The sequence below is a fragment of the Microtus pennsylvanicus genome, chromosome 10, assembly GCF_037038515.1.
Source record: "Microtus pennsylvanicus isolate mMicPen1 chromosome 10, mMicPen1.hap1, whole genome shotgun sequence".
NCBI lineage: Eukaryota > Metazoa > Chordata > Mammalia > Rodentia > Cricetidae > Microtus > Microtus pennsylvanicus.
Window position 1 is genome coordinate 69,343,282 of NC_134588.1, and position 16,827 is coordinate 69,360,108.

The following is a 16,827-nucleotide window of genomic DNA, read 5'->3' on the forward strand; positions in this document are numbered from 1 at the left end:
AGGCAAAACTTAGGAAATTTAGTTCTGTTGCCCACTAGAAAGCCTGTTCTTTTGGGAATGTAGGACTCAGTTTTGTCCAATTTGGAACCCACCCCTACATTAAACCAGTTTGTTTGTTTGTTTGTTTAAATCAATCTCTCTCTCTCTCTCTCTCTCTCTCTCTCTCTCTCTCTCTCTCTCCCTCTCCCTCTCCCTCTCCCTCTCCCTCTCTCTCCACAGCCCCTTTACAGGACCATACATAGTTAAATCCCTCTCAGGTTTTTTTTGTTGTTTTGTTTTTTTAGTATGGAGTGGTACTGGCTAGCATATTTATGCGAAGTTTATTTTCTAACCATTTTACTGTTTTGCTTGTAGATGTTATTTATGCAAGGTTGAAATATTAAACATGTTTTGGGGGTGTTGTGTTTTGTTTTGTTTATATTGTACCAGAACTAGAACTCAGGGCCTTGGTGTTGCTGGTGCAATGCTTTCCCATTCATCTAACTCTTGACCTAATCCATTTGACTTGCCCCAAGACCAGAATCCTTGAATTCTTCATTATACTTTAATGTAAACTTACATCTCTTTTCAGTTACAGAATCCTAAATCCATTTAACTTAGCTTAAGCAAAGCATATGCTCAACTAATGTGTCATTGCAGAGCCAGTTATTTCATTCACGGCACTACTTCCTCTTCCTCCCAGGCCTGGGACTGGCCTTTCTCAGTGCAGAGTGAGAAATCTCCGTGCCGTCCATTCTTAGGATAATTTTATAATTAGAATAACTTTTGGGGGAATGTTGCAGACATCTTTCTTGTAAATTAGCATGCATCTTTAAGTGTATCCAAAGAATCAATCAAAATCTTTAGTAAAAAGAAGGCTGGAATTTATATTAAGCTAAAATCTTTGTGTGTGGGTGAGGAGTCCAGGTGTGTATATGCACAGCTGTGTTCACAGGTGCACAGTGAAAGCCAGAGGAGAATGTCAGAAGTCCTGTTCATTCATTATCCGCCTTATTCCCTTAAGACAGGGTCTCTCACTGAAGCTGGAACTAGGCTAGTGTCCAGCAAGCCTCAGAAGTCCTCCTGTCTCCATCACCCATAGCGTTGGGTCACAAGTATGCATGGTCACACCTAGTTTTATACATGAGTGCTGGATCCAGACTCTAGTCCTTATGCTCATGCAAGAAGTGTTCTTAGCCACTGAGCCATCTCTCCAAACCCTAATCCTCACAGCCCTACTTTTGGGTTTGGTTTTTAGAAACAGGGTCTCGTGAAGCACAGGCTGGCCTTGAACTCTGTATGCAGCCAAGAATGACTTTGAATTTCTAATCCTCCTCCTCCTTCCTCCCAAAAGCTGGGATTGCAATTTTACAATACCATGCCATCTACCAATTGAGCTAACTCCCTGGCCCTGCCCCAAGCTAAAATCTGTTGAGTAGCATTTAAATTTAATTACAATAAGCTAACTTTCTTGCAAGAGAACTATGGAATGTCTTCATTACATTTCTTAGAAAACCTGTTCATCTAAATCTTATTTTTCAAAATCATTGAGGTGAAAACTGCCCTCTCCACCCTTCCACCTATGTCTTAGCTGTTACATGGCTTTGGCTTGTATTACTTACTGATCCTGAACATGGTGGTGTGGATATTGCTAATCAGTGTTCTTACCTTTTTTGAAAAAGTAGCACCCATTTTTAATTAAGACTTAAACTGACTGCATATAGTGAAATTATTTGTGTTTATCCCTTGCTCAGAACTCTGCTCACTGAAGACAGTTCCATTGTTTAGCGTGGTTCACAAAGACTAGCACAGTGCCTCATACAGGCTAGGTGCTTTCATCAATATTTTAAAACAAGAAACTAAGAGTCATAATTGATATTTAGTATACAGTGATATAAATTCTTTTAAAACTGGATTTTAATCATGAATCACAACTATTGTCTTTGTTGTTGTTTTTTAAACCAGATATAACAACCCTGAGAAACTTTTGGAAACAAGATGTGGACGCTGTGGCGAGTGGGCCAATTGTTTTACGCTGTGTTGCCGTGCATTAGGGTTTGAAGCTCGCTATGTGTGGGATTACACAGGTACAGCATGTGGTAGGAGAGAGGAAGAGACAAGATAGGAGAAGGGTCTATAGACTTGGAATTCAGATTAATGGCCTATGCTCCTTATTTTCTCTTTCTTACATCAGCCTGTCCTATTTAGGGTGTCTATTGCTGTGAAGAGACACCATGACCACAACAACTGTAATAAAGAAAGCATTTAGCTGGGGCTGGTTTACAGTTTCAGAGGTTTGGTCCATTATCCTCATGGGGAGAAGCGTGGTGGCATGCAGGCACACATGGTGCTGAAGAAGGAGCGGAGAGTTCTACATCTTGACCCATAGGCAGCCAAAGGAGACTGTGAGCCACACTGGGTGTAGCTTGAGCATGTAAGACCTCAACCCCTCCTCCATCAAGGCCTCACCTACTCGTAGTAGCACTCCCTGGGGGCTAAGCATTCAAATACACGAGTCTATGGGAGCCATTCCTATTCAAACCACCACATCTTCCGTAAAGTAAGAGCAATACCAACCTTAAAAGCATTCTCAAGGCTCCATAAGATGTTTGTAACACAGATACCTCTTTCCTGGGAGCTAGACTCTATCCCTCTAATCTCTTAGCATGACATTCATGTTAGCCCTGTTCTGCGTGGATGGAATGTGTGTTATAATGTGCTGTAGAGTTCATCTTTAAAGGGGTTGCTGCAGGTTACATGGCCTATATTGCAGTCTACACAAACACTCCGAGGAAAGACTTAGTATTTGACTTGGTCTTCATTAGAAGTGACTATTATGTCTGGTTGCTTTCTCTGTTTCAGGGTTTTTCTTGTTTCCACTGTTGTTTTAGAATCCATGAAACTTTCAGCTAATAGTCTTCTCTCAGAATCAAATGTAGAGCTTCAAGCAGGGTATGGTTGCACATTCCTGTAGTCCTGGCATTTGACAGAGGCTGTGGTAGGAGGATTGAAGCCAACCTGGGTATCCACTTGCCTATTGATGAGATGCCATTTCGCCATTTCTTTTTTTTTTTTTTTTTTTTTTTTTTGGCTTTTCGAGACAGGGTTTCACTATGGCTTTGGAGCCTGTCCTGAAACTAGCTCTGTAGACCAGGCTGGTCTCAAACTCACAGAGATCCGCCTGCCTCTGCCTCCCGAGTGCTGGGATTAAAGGCGTGCGCCACCATCGCCTGGCGAGATGCCATTTCAATACCAAATATAAAGCATAAATAATCAGCTCTCCTGTTAGGTCTCCTTCTGGGTCCAGAGAGAGCCTGTAGTATCAGAAGTCATATTCATCCCTCACAGTCTGGTAGTTTTGATGCTTTGCTCAGAGCGTTGCCTGCTTTAGAGCTACAGCACCCATTATTTCTAGTTAAGACTTAAACTGAGAACATTTTAAAGAATTTCAGATAAAAATATCCTACAAATGTATGTATCACAAAATGTTCTCGCTAATTAAAGTTTAAATAGTATAAATTAGCTTGTTATGTGATTCCTAGAGAATTACATACAGTTATCAGAAGTCATTCTTGTTTTATCAACTTAACTTCTATTTCCCTTTTCTTCCTCTTGCCCCACATGAATAGACCATGTTTGGACAGAAGTCTATTCTCCTGCTCAGCAGCGGTGGCTGCACTGTGACGCGTGTGAAGACGTCTGTGACAAACCTCTCCTTTATGAAATAGGATGGGGCAAAAAGCTTTCCTATATCATAGCATTCTCTAAAGATGAGGTAGGATATAAGAGAAAGAATTCCAAAATATAAAATTATTTTAAAGTGTGTTCGACAGGTCACATACATTTGCTGTGTGCTGTTGAATATGTGTCATTTGTATACACCATAAACTTATGGTAATCAGTGTCTTCTGCTGTGGGTGGTACTAAGGAATGTTTGTATCCTTGTACCTACAGATGGACATTGCATGGATTTTAATTTAAGCTGCTATAAACAGTCAGGTATATACTTTTTTTTTTTTGCTTACTGCCTAGGAATGCAATGGCTGGATCATTGTCAAATTATTTTGCAAAGGAGTGGCACTATTTTATTTTCTTATCAGCAGTACATGAGACTTCCCAGTTTCTCCACACCTTTGCCAAAGTCTAGTGTGGCTTTACTTTTAAATTTAGCCCTGTCAGTGAGAGCTAATGGCACAGTGTGTTGGAGCATGTGCGAGGGTTCATTTTTCAAACCTATGTATCCTTTGCTGATTTTTCCATTGCGTATTTGTTCTCCTATGAGTTTTAAAATTTATTTTTATGTTCTTATGTAAATTGGGGTTTTTTTAGAAGTATGCGTTGCAAAGATTTGCTGGTGTGTTCTAAATGATTTGAAGAGAAAAGATCATAAGTCAAGTTTAGCATGTTTTCTTACAGAGTTTGCTTTTCATGTTGTATCTAAGAAAGTTTTGCCTACCTCATGACAATAATTTTCTCCTGTTTGCTTTTTAGAGCTTTTGTATTTTTAGTTTTACATCTTAATGTAAAACTCTGATCCAGTTGGAGTTAATTCTGTTGAGATTTATTTTGAGCATCTAGATAATGAATTGTTCTTGCTCAGAGTGCTAGAAGATTGGACATTTTCCTTCAGTTGTCCTTACCATGTAATAATAGAATCTGGAGGGTGAAGCTTGCTTTGTTTAATTCTGAAATGGCATCAGCTTTAAATGGAACCCTAGCATTCTGAAAGCTTTATCCCATTGTGTTTGGCTGAAAACATTACAGCGTATTCTCTGCAATGCCTTTCATTTTCATTGTTTCACTATGACAGCTGAGGTTGACCTTGAACTTGTGTTTCTGCCTCAACCTCCTAAGTGCTGGATTGTAATTGTGACCCTCCATACTCAGCTTTATTTTTTTATTTTTAATTGAGCAGTTCAGCTCTGGTTCTAAAATTCTAACAAAGGGGAGGTTTTTTTGAGTTGCATGGAAGAATTCTTTGCATTGCAGCTATTTTTTTAAAAAAATAAAGGATTGGTGTGATTTTGTTAAATACTGTGTTCTGTGATTGGTTCCAGGTAGTTGACGTCACCTGGCGATACTCTTGTAAACATGATGAGGTAATATCCAGGAGGACCAAGGTTAAAGAAGAGTTACTTCGAGAAACCATTAATAGGCTTAATAAGCAGGTACGTGGTGGCTATCATTTTACAGATGACATTTGAATAATCAGAAATAGCCAGTTTTAACTCTTTATTTATTTATTGAGACAAGGTCTCATGTAACTTTGACCTCAAGTGCTAGGCTAATCTGAGCAACACCAATGCCTAGTTTTTAGAATTTTCTTTATTCTTTGATAATTTCATGCAGTTTATTTTGATCATGTTCACCATTCCACCACTGTTCCCAGATCCATGCTACCTCCATACCTACCCACACAACTTCATATCCTCTTTTTTATTTTTTGTGTAGTTTGTGCTGCCCAAATACTCTTGCATGACCTGCCTGGAGCTTGATCTGCCTACCAGGAGTCACACCCTTAAGAAAACCGACTTTCCTTTCCCAGGAGCCCCTTAACAAGTAGTGGGCACACCCACTTCCCTGCCTCCATCCTGGGGTTTTATCAGATATGAGCTTTCACGGCGGGTCTTGGGCATCCGGCCACAACTACTGTGAGTTCTAAATATGCCCTGCTGTGTCTCTACCTACAGTCACTCATCCACAGCTGATCCCCAAGGCTTGAGGGGAGGGGTGTGCTATAGATATCCCTCCCACTGAGTGCTGAGAATTCTGTAGTCTCTGCATGTTGACTAGGTTTCTATATGCAGAGGATGGAACCCAAGGCAAACAGTTTACCACCTGAGCTGTCTCCAGCCCCCACTGAAATTCCTAGAGACTAACATCTTCAGTAAGACTACCTTAGTAGACCAGTATGTCTATTCATGGAAATTTGGAAAGTTCATTTAAGTATTATGGGTGTTTTATGTTAAATGTCACATTCCTTCTCAGAATTCAATAACACAGAATTTCAGCATTTGTGTATTTGCATGAAAAGGATGTGGCTGTGGGCTATGAGATAGCTCAGTGCGTAAAGTGCTCTAAGTTGAGATCCCCAGAACCCATGTAAACTACAACATGGTAGCTTGTACCTGTTACCCCGGCATTTAGCAGTTACCCACAGGTAGGTCCCAGGGACTTTCTGGCTAGCTAGTCTAGTTATGATGGTGAGATTCAGGTTCATTAGGAGTCCTGTCTCAAAAGTAAGATGGAAAAAGATAGAGGACGATAGCTGATGTTAACCTCTGGCTTCTACACATGCACACACAATAGGCACACATATATATACGCATACACCACACACAGACACACACACTACACGTATTTCCACACCACATGTGTACACACATGTGAGCACACATGCATATGCATGTGCATTACACACAGTATGTCATTGCTGGGTCTGTTGGTAAATGCTTGTAATCTAGCAACCCTAGCTATTGGGAGGCTGAGGCAGGAGGATAGTAAATTCCAGGCTAACCTGAACTACATAGTGTTACCCTATTTGAAGAAACAAAAAAAATGTCTTGTTTAGTTATCAAACTGTATCTTGAATATAATGATGCTCCTGTATTTGTGTAGAAATTTATATATAAATGTACCACATGTTCGTGTATGAAAATTTCTGAAGTAAGGTATGGAATGGTTATAGTGATTACTGAGGAAGGGAAGAACTAGGGGTCTGAGATTGCAGAGTCATTTATAACCCTTTGGTAGGTGTGTGTATGCAGCTTTGTCATACCTTAAAAACAACTGATTTTGCTTTGCCTGACAAGGAAATGAAGCCATACACTTTCATCTGACTCTTGATTGGCATGTGTGGCAAGGCCTCAGTCTGATTCAGACTCACCTTTCTGTCTTATGAGGAGTTTTTAGAGACCCTGACCTGGAAATCTAAGAACCTGACTTTTTGCATTAGGTTTGATTTCCCCACCTTCGACTCTGCTAGGAATTCTGTCTTGCATCTCAGAGCCTCAGCCCACATTTTATGCCTGATTTCTCAGCCTCTTTTCATTCTGCTTAATAACGGGCAAGTTCCTGGGTGGGGAGAGGGGTACAGTATGGTCCGTCTAATTGTCCCCCTGAATCTTCTCTCATCCTGTCTCCTTGGTAGCTTTCTATTTTATACAGCGAATCCCTCTCCCCTCACGTCTCTGTGTGCACATGTGGGTGGCCAGGAGCTCATGTCTCCATAACTTTCTTGGCAAGGCCATTGCAATAGCACACACTAGTCCATCACAACCAGAACACAAAATGCTACCTCCCATTTTAAAGCCACAGTAATCCAGGTCATGAACTGTTGAAAATAGGTGCTAAATCATTTCACAAAATAAAATACATAAAATGAGGTTTTCCTTATTTCTGAATTTTCTAAGTAGTTTGGAAGCACAATTGATTACATCTTTCAAGACCTCTGAAAATATCAGTGATTTTATTTTGTTTAGAGGTGGACTTCTGTATTCCCCTAAACTCTGATTTTAAACACTAATTACAGAGGCAGCTATCATTGTCAGAAAACAGAAGAAAAGAACTTCTTCAGAGGATAATTGTGGAGCTTGTTGAATTTATATCTCCCAAAACCCCCCAACCTGGAGAACTTGGTGGAAGGGTGTCTGGGTCATTGGCTTGGAGAGTGGCCCGAGGTGAAGCGGGTCTAGAGGTACGTGCTCCAGTCAGATAAGCTGACACACCTTTTTGCTGTACTGCACTCGTGGCTTTCAGAAAACCAACTTGTCAAGAGAGCAGAATAATTTTCTTTCTGGGAGGTTTTATGAGTGGGAAATAGGGGTAGGTTTACAATATGAAACAAGATTTAAATCTCATTTTCTTGCCAGGTGGTGGTGGCGCACGCCTTTAATCCCAGCACTAGGGAGGCAAACGCAGGCGGATCTTTGTAAGTTCGAGGCCAGCCTGCTCTACAAGAGCTAGCTCCAGGATAGGCTCTAAAACTACAGAGAAACCCTGTCTCGGGAAAAAAACAACAACAAAAAAAAAAAAGAAAGAAAGAAAAAACACAAACAAATCTCATTTTCTCTTCCATTTAAAAGTAAAACCAGACATTTCTTATAGTCCATTGCTTTAGTGGCTAAGGCTTTCAGCATCTTCCTTCTATAGCCTGTAAGAATTTGTAGGTAGCTGTTCCTATTAGCCCTGACCTGTGACCCTGGACACTAGGCAGGCTGAAGCAGGAGAGCTGCAGTTCAGCGTGGCCATGCAGTGAGACTCAACAACATGACAGGGGGAAAGAAGGGCTAGAGTGCAGCTCAGCAGTCAGCATTTGCCAAGCATGTGTGAGGCACTAGTTTAGCCCTCAGTGCCGCAGCGAGGGTTATCACGTGCTTCCTCTCTGGAAATGAAAGGAATAACACAGGGACTGATTTATATACCTTAACTCTCAAGTTAGGACCCAGGTGAAAGTCTGTGCACCGTGGTCTGTAGCAACCACAGAAACAGTGTGTGGATCACCCCTTCCCTAGGGAGCTGCAAGTAGCACTGCTGGATCCTCCAGCACATACGTGATCCAGGAAGCTGCAGAGTGAAACGCGCTGGAGAGGAAAATGATCCCTCTCATATTGTTACCAGACAACTCAGCAATCCCAAACAAATTAAAGCTTTATGTTTTCTTTATGTAAATATGCCATTGTTGTAACCCATTTTTCCTATGTCCTAAAAGAGTGAATTATCCCCAATAAATTTTGTGTTTGAATTAGTTTATCTCATCATCTGCTATAGGCTATTAGTAATGTTGGTTTAGCTGTAGAATTACAACAGCTAAGCTCAACAAATAGTTCCGATCACTGCTGACACAGTACAAGTTAGGAGCCTGATCTAGATGAAGCCATTAAAGAGCACATTTAACTCACAGCTGTGTTCAGCTGAAAGCGTGGACATTATTTAGGTCTTCATTTCCTTTTCATCTTTGTGGTGAGTGTGCTTCCTTACGTGGGTGTATGCTGATTAAACTTTAAAAATATGAACTGGGTCAGAACAGGATCATTTTCCCCTTTTGAAAACTTTGATGAGAATTTCTCGGTTGCTGGAGACCATCTTACTGTTGTAGATTTAAAAAGAAACCACTGGCTCCAATTTTCAAATGAGTGTTCTAAAAGTGAGCAGAAAGGGGTATTAATCCTCAAAATATTTGGAGTTTAATCTCACAGTCATTTGGAGCAAGAGGAAAATATTACTGTATTGTTTTCCAAAAGGAAAGTTTTATCTTAGCGGAGTTTTATGCAGGCTAGGAGTGATGGCACATGCCTGTAGTTCCAGCCCTAGGGAGGCCAAGACAGGAGGATCACAAATTTGAGACCAGCCTGATCTCAATTTTTTATGAAATATTAATCTTACTACATGTTGCTTTGCTTCTTTGCATACATGATACATTCAGTAATGTATATGTATATATTTTCTTTTCACTTTGACATTACTTATCCTTTATAAGAGAAAGCTTTAGATTGTGTTAGCATTCTAAAATACCTTTGAGAAAGCAGAGAAGAGAATGTGGCTTTGTAAAATTGCATGTCTCATAGTCTCAAAGTGCTGAGTCCCCAATACCAAAAAGGCGGGAAGGAAGAAGGAAGAGGGGGGGGGGAGAAATTAGGAAGAGAATTGAGAATGTTGAAATAGAACTTATTAAAATCAAATTTTAAAAAATAATTTTATTTACCTTTTGAAACACAATATGCAGGCTCTGCTAGAGAATTACATTCTCTTTCATATATTAATTGATAATAATTTCTGCTATTTTATTTGAGATAAAGGTCTTACAGTGTAGATCAGGTTGGCTCAAATTTGCTCTTCTCCTGCCTCAGTTTTTCCAAGTAATGTGATTATGTTTGCACCACTACACCCCCACTTAGTGCTACTATTTTACATTAACAGTGATAATACACATACTTGTAATAGATATTTTTACAGTGTTTATTGTTTCTTGTACCTATTTTTACTTTTTAATATCAAGAACCTAAAGTTTAACACAAAGTTACACTCAGTATCTGTAGGAGTAATGAATAATATATCAAGATACTAACACAGATTGCTGGTTCTCTACAGTAGGTACTTTTGCCTTCTGGTAGCCCTTGGCAATATCTGGAGGCAGTTACGATGTAGCACTTTGGAGAAGGCATGCTCCCCAGGACAGTGCCCATTACAAAAATCACTGTACCAAGAGTACAGGACAAGCCACACATCAAGATAAATACAGACACAGAAGAAACATATCTGCTCTTTCAGATGTTTGAAGTATCTACTGATTAGGAGTAGAAAGGACTATTTTATTTTTAAATCAAACCTTGGTTTCTTTTGGATGAGAACATCAAATTTGTCTGGAATTTTAAGCTAAAACAGACTTTTATGGTAATTTTTACATGAGAAAAATACCTCTTAGACAAATTCCTAACTTATTGTATCAATAAAGTACATTTTAGTGAAATGGCTTAAGCTTGAGGCCTAAAGGATGAGAAAGAGTCATAAATGTGGAGATTCTAGACAGGGTGGCATGGGTCAGGGTCCTAAGGCAAGAATCCACCATCCTTCTAAGGAACTGAGAAGGAGAGCAATGTGGTGAGATACAGGCAAGGATAGAGCAACCCTGAGACCTCATTGGCACCTACAGTCTGCAAGCCTTGGAGAAGAGTTTGAAGTACTGTGTGAAAAGTTCCTGTGTCCCATAAACCTCTCTGCAGACATAGTAATCCGAACCAGATCAAATCATACCGCATTAGAAAAGCCCAGGTTTAACGGATACCAACACTTAAACTTATGAATGACTTTCCGGGTCCCCAGAGAGGAGGGGTCTTGGGGTAGAACCTCCACCTGAACATTCCAGACTCTTTGGATATATGGATGCCAGGGGCTGGGGTGTGACTTCCATCCAAACATTCCAGACTCTTTGAATATATGAATGCCAGGGACTGAGGTAAAGCTTCCATCCGAACAATCCATGTTCTTTGGATATATAGACACCCAGGGCTGAGGTGAAGCCTTCACCCAAACATTCCAGACTCTTTGGGTACATGGATGCCAGGGACTGGAGTGATGCTTCCACCCAAACACTGTGGAGTCAGTGAAGTGAAGTATCCCAGTTGGGCATAGGGCACAATCCTGTCTTAGTATTTGGGATGAGTAGGCAAGAGTATGGTGAGTTCAAGACCAGCCTTGGGCACATAGTATAAGACCTGGTCTCAAAATACAATTTTAAAAAGGAAGAGAAAGAGTATTGGTTTAAGAGAGAGAGAGAGAGAGAGAGAGAGAGATATGCATCCTACTTCATGCTTTTAGGTCATCTGTGTAGAGCACAGATAGAAAAGGTGAAAGTGTAAAGATGGTGGTAAGATTTGGTATCAGAGTCACAGACGGAGGTGAAGGAGTGGAGATGAGAAAAATAAATGAGCTTAGGTAGATGTATTAGTTTTCATTGCTAGGGAGAACCATCATGACCAAGGTAGCATACACATGGCAGCAGGCAGGCAGGTGTGCATGGCACTCAAGCAGCAGCTGAGAGGTCACTAGGATGGCAGGAGGCTTTTGAAGACTCAAGCCACCCCCTTGACACACCTCCTCTAATAAGGCTAATCCCTCCCAAATAGTTTCACCACAGGAGACCAAGTTTTCAAACACGTGAGTCTATGGGAGCCATTCTCATTCAAGCCCACCACCATAGATAATGAAAATTCAATCCCAACTCACACTTTTTTCTGCAATGCCTTGTGCTGCATCAGTATTGTACTCATTATATGTAAGCTGTAAAATCTTTCCTGAGATTTCTCTGGTGTAATACACTTGTCCTTTTCAACTTGAGTGTGCCTTTTATATAGCATCTCTTCTTTTTGTTTTCATGTCTCCATAGTGTTGAATATTGCATTTCTATTTTTTCAAGAGAAAGGAAACCCTGTTCATCCCTTCTGAAAACGAGAAGATCTCTAAGCAATTTCACCTCCGCTATGATGTTGTCAAGGACCGGTACATCCGAGTCTCCAACAACAATGAATACATCTCCGGATGGGAGAATGGTGTGTGGAAAATGGAATCCATATTCAGAAAAGTTGAAACAGACTGGAACATGGTAATTTAATGCATGAAACTGTTTAAAATATGTGTTATTATTTAAACAGATATAGATTGCCTTAATTTTCCAGTTATATATAATATGAAAGCTGGTATAATTGCTTTTGGTAATTCTTTAAGTGGGAAAATAAAATCCTGTTCCCAACATTTCATTAAAAATGCATTAGAGATTCTTGCACTTCTATCAGGGATCCTTCTTACTGAACCAAGAATGGGCTTGGGATTGTTAAACTTGTAATTTCACAAATATTTTTACTTAGCTAAAGAAATAGCATAAAACCAAACAATAAAGCTTAGAATTTCAAGGTGTGCATGACCATAATGATTATGTAGTTGGTAGAAGATGGACATCTTCTGGAAAATTGTCTTTATCCTAAATCTCCTAAGCAGAAAGCAGAATGGAATTGAAGTTTTCATTACTCAGGAACTAGTTTGTACTTGCTGAACTGAAGAAGGCTCATGTTTCTCCCTAGCCAGCAGTGTTGCTAGGGAAAATAATAGTAGAGAAAACGATAGTACGTGGCAGAAGGTGTGGTGTGCTGAGAAGCAGGGCAGCTCTGACACACTTCTCTTTTGTCTTCCACACTTGTGTGTTCATCTGCGGACATTTGCCGAGTGCCTGTTATATAGACCAGGCCTGCTCTCAGCTAGATGAATGAGCATGAGTCCCTTCTTTGACCATCTAACAGGGAAACCATAAACATCCATCTTAACTACCATGCAGCGTGCTATAATAAGGATGTCAGTGCATCGCTATGGAAACGCTGAGGTAATTAGCTATGGCTGTGGGAGTTGGGCAGATCTCCACAGAACAGGCAGTATTTGAGCTGGACACTGAAAGCTGAGTAGGTGTCCATCCAAACAGCAGGCACATATAGCCTGTTTTGATACGTGGATCAAAAGATAACACTATAGTCAGAAAGGGTACATTGTATGTGGAGTTAAGAGATGTGAATGGGATGCAAAGGTCATTAAACAAAAAGCAGACATGTCTATTTGAGACACGCTTTGATTAGTGTAGAGTAGAAAACACTTTATGTTGAGTGAATGCGTTTCTGGCTACAGAATTTAAATCCTATAAAAATGTGTTAAATCAATAAGTACTAGAATTGTGGAGAGAAGGAAGGAAGCGAGAGAGAGAGAGAGAGAGAGAGAGACTCAGAATAGCAATTGTCATTAAACCCTGTCCCTCCCATTTCGAGCCATCAGCCATCTTTAGTTGTTTCCCAGCTCTGTTGAATGGTAAGCAGCTCCCAGCTCTCCTTTATTCAGTGACCTCCCACACAGCGAGTAACAGCAACCTGTTTCTTACCTCCCAAGGCCACGTGCTTGTGCGAGATTTTCTAGCCTCCAAATACGTTGTTCAATAATATCTAAATTGAAAGGAACATAATCAATACAAGATGAGTGTACTCTTTGAGAGGCATGTGAGTCAGTCCTTCATCTTTAAAAGCAAGGTTATGGCTGCCTAGTTCATCTCTATATCTGCCATGGTCCTTTCAAGTATGTGCTGTTTTCTCTGCTGGAGAAATGTTTTCCAAAATTCAGTAGTTCCTGAATTGAGTATTCTTGCAGAAGTCACCCTGGCTGTTTCTCCAGCCTCCTCTTGCTCGGTGCTCTGCTGTGCAACTACTCTATTTTTCTGACTTCTCCTCAGAACCTCAGCCACCCTGCCCTTCCTCCTCCTCCTCAGAACTTCAATTACCTGCCTTTCCTCCCCCTCAGAACCTCAACTACCCTATCCTTCCACCTTCTCCTCAGAACTTCAATTACCCTGCCTTTCCTCCCCCTCAGAACCTCAACTATCCTGCCCTTTGCTGTCTCCTCAGAGCTTCCTTACCTTTGTGACTGACTGCTTGTCCTCAGAGCTAACTGGGACCTTCACCATTTGTAGTCATTTCACTACGTGCTGTCATCTTGTCTTCACACTATTCAGCAGCTGTGTGTAAGAATAGACTTTTCTCTCTTAGAGCAGTAGCATCTTCAAGATCTTCATTTCCCATTTCTTGCCATACTCAAGTATCTGGTGCCTAATACATAGTCAGTGTTTACTGCAGCCTGGTGAGTGTCAGAAAGAGTGATTGAATATGTGGGCTGAATCTGCAGCCTTGAGTGCACCTGCTATCCTTTCTCTTTATCCCTGTAGTGCTCGGTGTGCACATGCTCACAATCTTTCCATCGCTTTATACCTCAAGCTCGACTTGTAAACATTTTTCCTGTCACTATACTCACTTGTGTCAAGAATTTTTCATTTAGTCACTTAGCACACATGCAGGTTGAAAAAAGTGGTTAGCATTCAGGGCAAAATGAACAAAGAAACAGGCCTCAAGGGGCCTGTGACTGTGCTGGCTAGTTTATTTCAACTTGACATAAGCTAATGTCCTCCAGGAGGAAGAAACCTCAATTAAGACAATGCCTCCATAAGATCAAACTGTACACAAGCCATGGGGCATTTCTTAATTCATGATTGATGAGGGAGGGCACAGCCCATTGTGGTGTGGCTATCCCTTGGCCGGTGGTCTTGGGTTCTATAAGAAAGCAGACTGAGAAAAGCCATGGGGACCAAACCAGCAAGCAGCTCCACTCCGTGTCCTCTGCATAAGCTCCTGCCTCCAGGTTCCTGACCCCGGTGAGTTCCTGCCCTCGCTGCTTTTGATGATGAACTGTTATATAGGCCTATGAACAAAATAAAGCCTTTCCTCCCCGAGGTCTTTTGGTTGTGGTGTTTCATCACAGCAATAGTAACTTCTAACACCATGACCTAGTAGTATAAGAAGGATATGTGGACTAGCAATTTGATTGATAGCATAATTTCTAGAAGGATACGAATCTCAGCTGTTGAAAAAGAGATTTTTTTTAAGAAGTCACTAACTTCCTGATTCATAAATAAGATGTGGGTAGGCTTTTGTAAGAAAACAAATGGCGAGTTTCTCAGCTTCAGGCACGATATGAAGCAGAGTTTAGGATCATGGAAATAGTGACTAGGGACGTACAGAGGTGGAAACACGGTGTGCTCAGGGAACAGAGTATGGAGAGGAATATGCAGAGCAGTGGGGAATGAAATTGGAGGAGCAGAGCTCTAATTACCTTGCAGTTATTAAATCAGGAAGTATGGGGTGCTCAGGCAGGTGATACAATGATTGTACTAGTACCCCAAAGAAGTAACTCCAGAAGCTAGGGGTAGAATGAAATAGCACAGAAGGATTTAAATACAGAGCAACTGAAAGTGGATTCATTTTCATTTCATTGGTAAAATAGAATAACCAAAATTAGGATTCATGAGCAATACCAGTGTGTCAGTAGTGAATTAAAGTCCCTTGAAGTCTAACCGCTCTGCAGGGCATCTGTGGGAAGGGTGCCCACAGGGTGCCTGTGGAATGAGTGGAGCGCTTAGAGTGAACCTCAACAGTCCAAGCTGAAGTTCTTCAACCTTCACTAAAAGTCAGAAAGTCTCAGCAAACGTTCTCAGTTCTGAAATTTCACCCATTGGTGTAGTTGGTGTCATGCACTTCACCCACAGGCTGTACGTGCCTTGGTGTACTTTCAGATGCCGGAAAGGCTGGGATGGGTGCCTAGAGGAAAAGCTCCTTGGTTTCCAGTTTTATTGGAGTTCCTGGTAAGGTCAGAGAGTAGCATGTACCTCTTCAGTACAGAGAGTACATATAAACATGCCCACTGGAAATGAAGCCTGCAAATATAGGCAGAAACTGCTCTGTGAGGCAGGACGTTGACGACAACCTACAGGGCCATTGCTCCTGTAGAGGATGCAGGTTCAATTCCTGTCACGTCAAGTGGCTCACAACCGTCTATAATCCAGCCCCAGGGGATTGGAATCCCTCTTCTGACCTCCACTATCACATGCACTTACCACACACAGACACACACACACACACACACACACACACACACACACTATTTGGGAGTTTAGAGATTTTTTTTTCTCCTAGATAAGTTAGTTACTTGTCTTGCTGGTGTTCATTATTCATAGACATGACCATAATCAAAGGCCTTTCTATAAATCCTATTATAGTGTACTTCAGGTTACCAAACTAAATATTCCTACCACATCCAAAAGTATCATTTCATCATTTAATTGGGTAAAAATACCATGGACAGAATATAGTGTATGAAAAAGAAATAAGAATTGATATAAATAGGGTTTAGTTTGTTTCCATAATATATCACTTTAGCATAAATACCATTTTATTTGCTCACAGTGTGTTTGGATTTTTTTAAAGCATTGATGAATTAAAAATATAAACCCTAATGATTTTTAAGTTTTTGTGTTCTTAGAAGCTACTACCTTTAAGACTAAAATTAAATTTATAACCAAGCAGTTCTTTCAGGCATGTTCACAGCTTTTATAATCCCTAAGTTACAGCCAGAGCTATAGTTGTGACCCAGACCCACACAATTCAATCAAGGTGGTTCTTAGAGTGAGCTAGTGGCTTGAGATTAACTTGACTGTCGATGACTGTATTTGAGGCTCGTCCACTAGGGGAAACATGGACTTAGAAATGTTTATTGAGCTAGAAATGTCCATTTTTGTCTTTACTGCTTTCTCCTAGACTTAGTTCTTTCCAGTCATCTTTCTTCTGGTAGCCCCTTTGTTTGGCTTCTCTTTCCTAAATAGCAATCTTTAGTAGCCACTCCCTTACAGGGGCATTCAGACTGTGACTGATCCTTAGATGGAGACCCAGTAGTTTAAAATGGTTGAGACCAGTGACTCCCAGGGAACATAGTACC

At 40.8% G+C, this 16,827-nt stretch overlaps 1 protein-coding gene across 2 annotated transcripts in view; it reads left to right on the forward strand.

Annotated features, from left to right (window-relative positions):
• Ngly1 (N-glycanase 1) overlaps positions 1-16,827 on the forward strand; it is a 46,494-nt gene that overhangs the window by 25,825 nt on the left and 3,842 nt on the right. For both annotated transcript variants that reach the window (XM_075988630.1, XM_075988629.1), the window contains exons 6-10: positions 1,945-2,066; positions 3,609-3,754; positions 5,037-5,147; positions 7,511-7,675; positions 11,894-12,079. In XM_075988630.1, the coding sequence (XP_075844745.1) occupies positions 1,945-2,066; positions 3,609-3,754; positions 5,037-5,147; positions 7,511-7,675; positions 11,894-12,079 (730 nt within the window). The remainder of the gene's footprint in view (positions 1-1,944; positions 2,067-3,608; positions 3,755-5,036; positions 5,148-7,510; positions 7,676-11,893; positions 12,080-16,827) is intronic.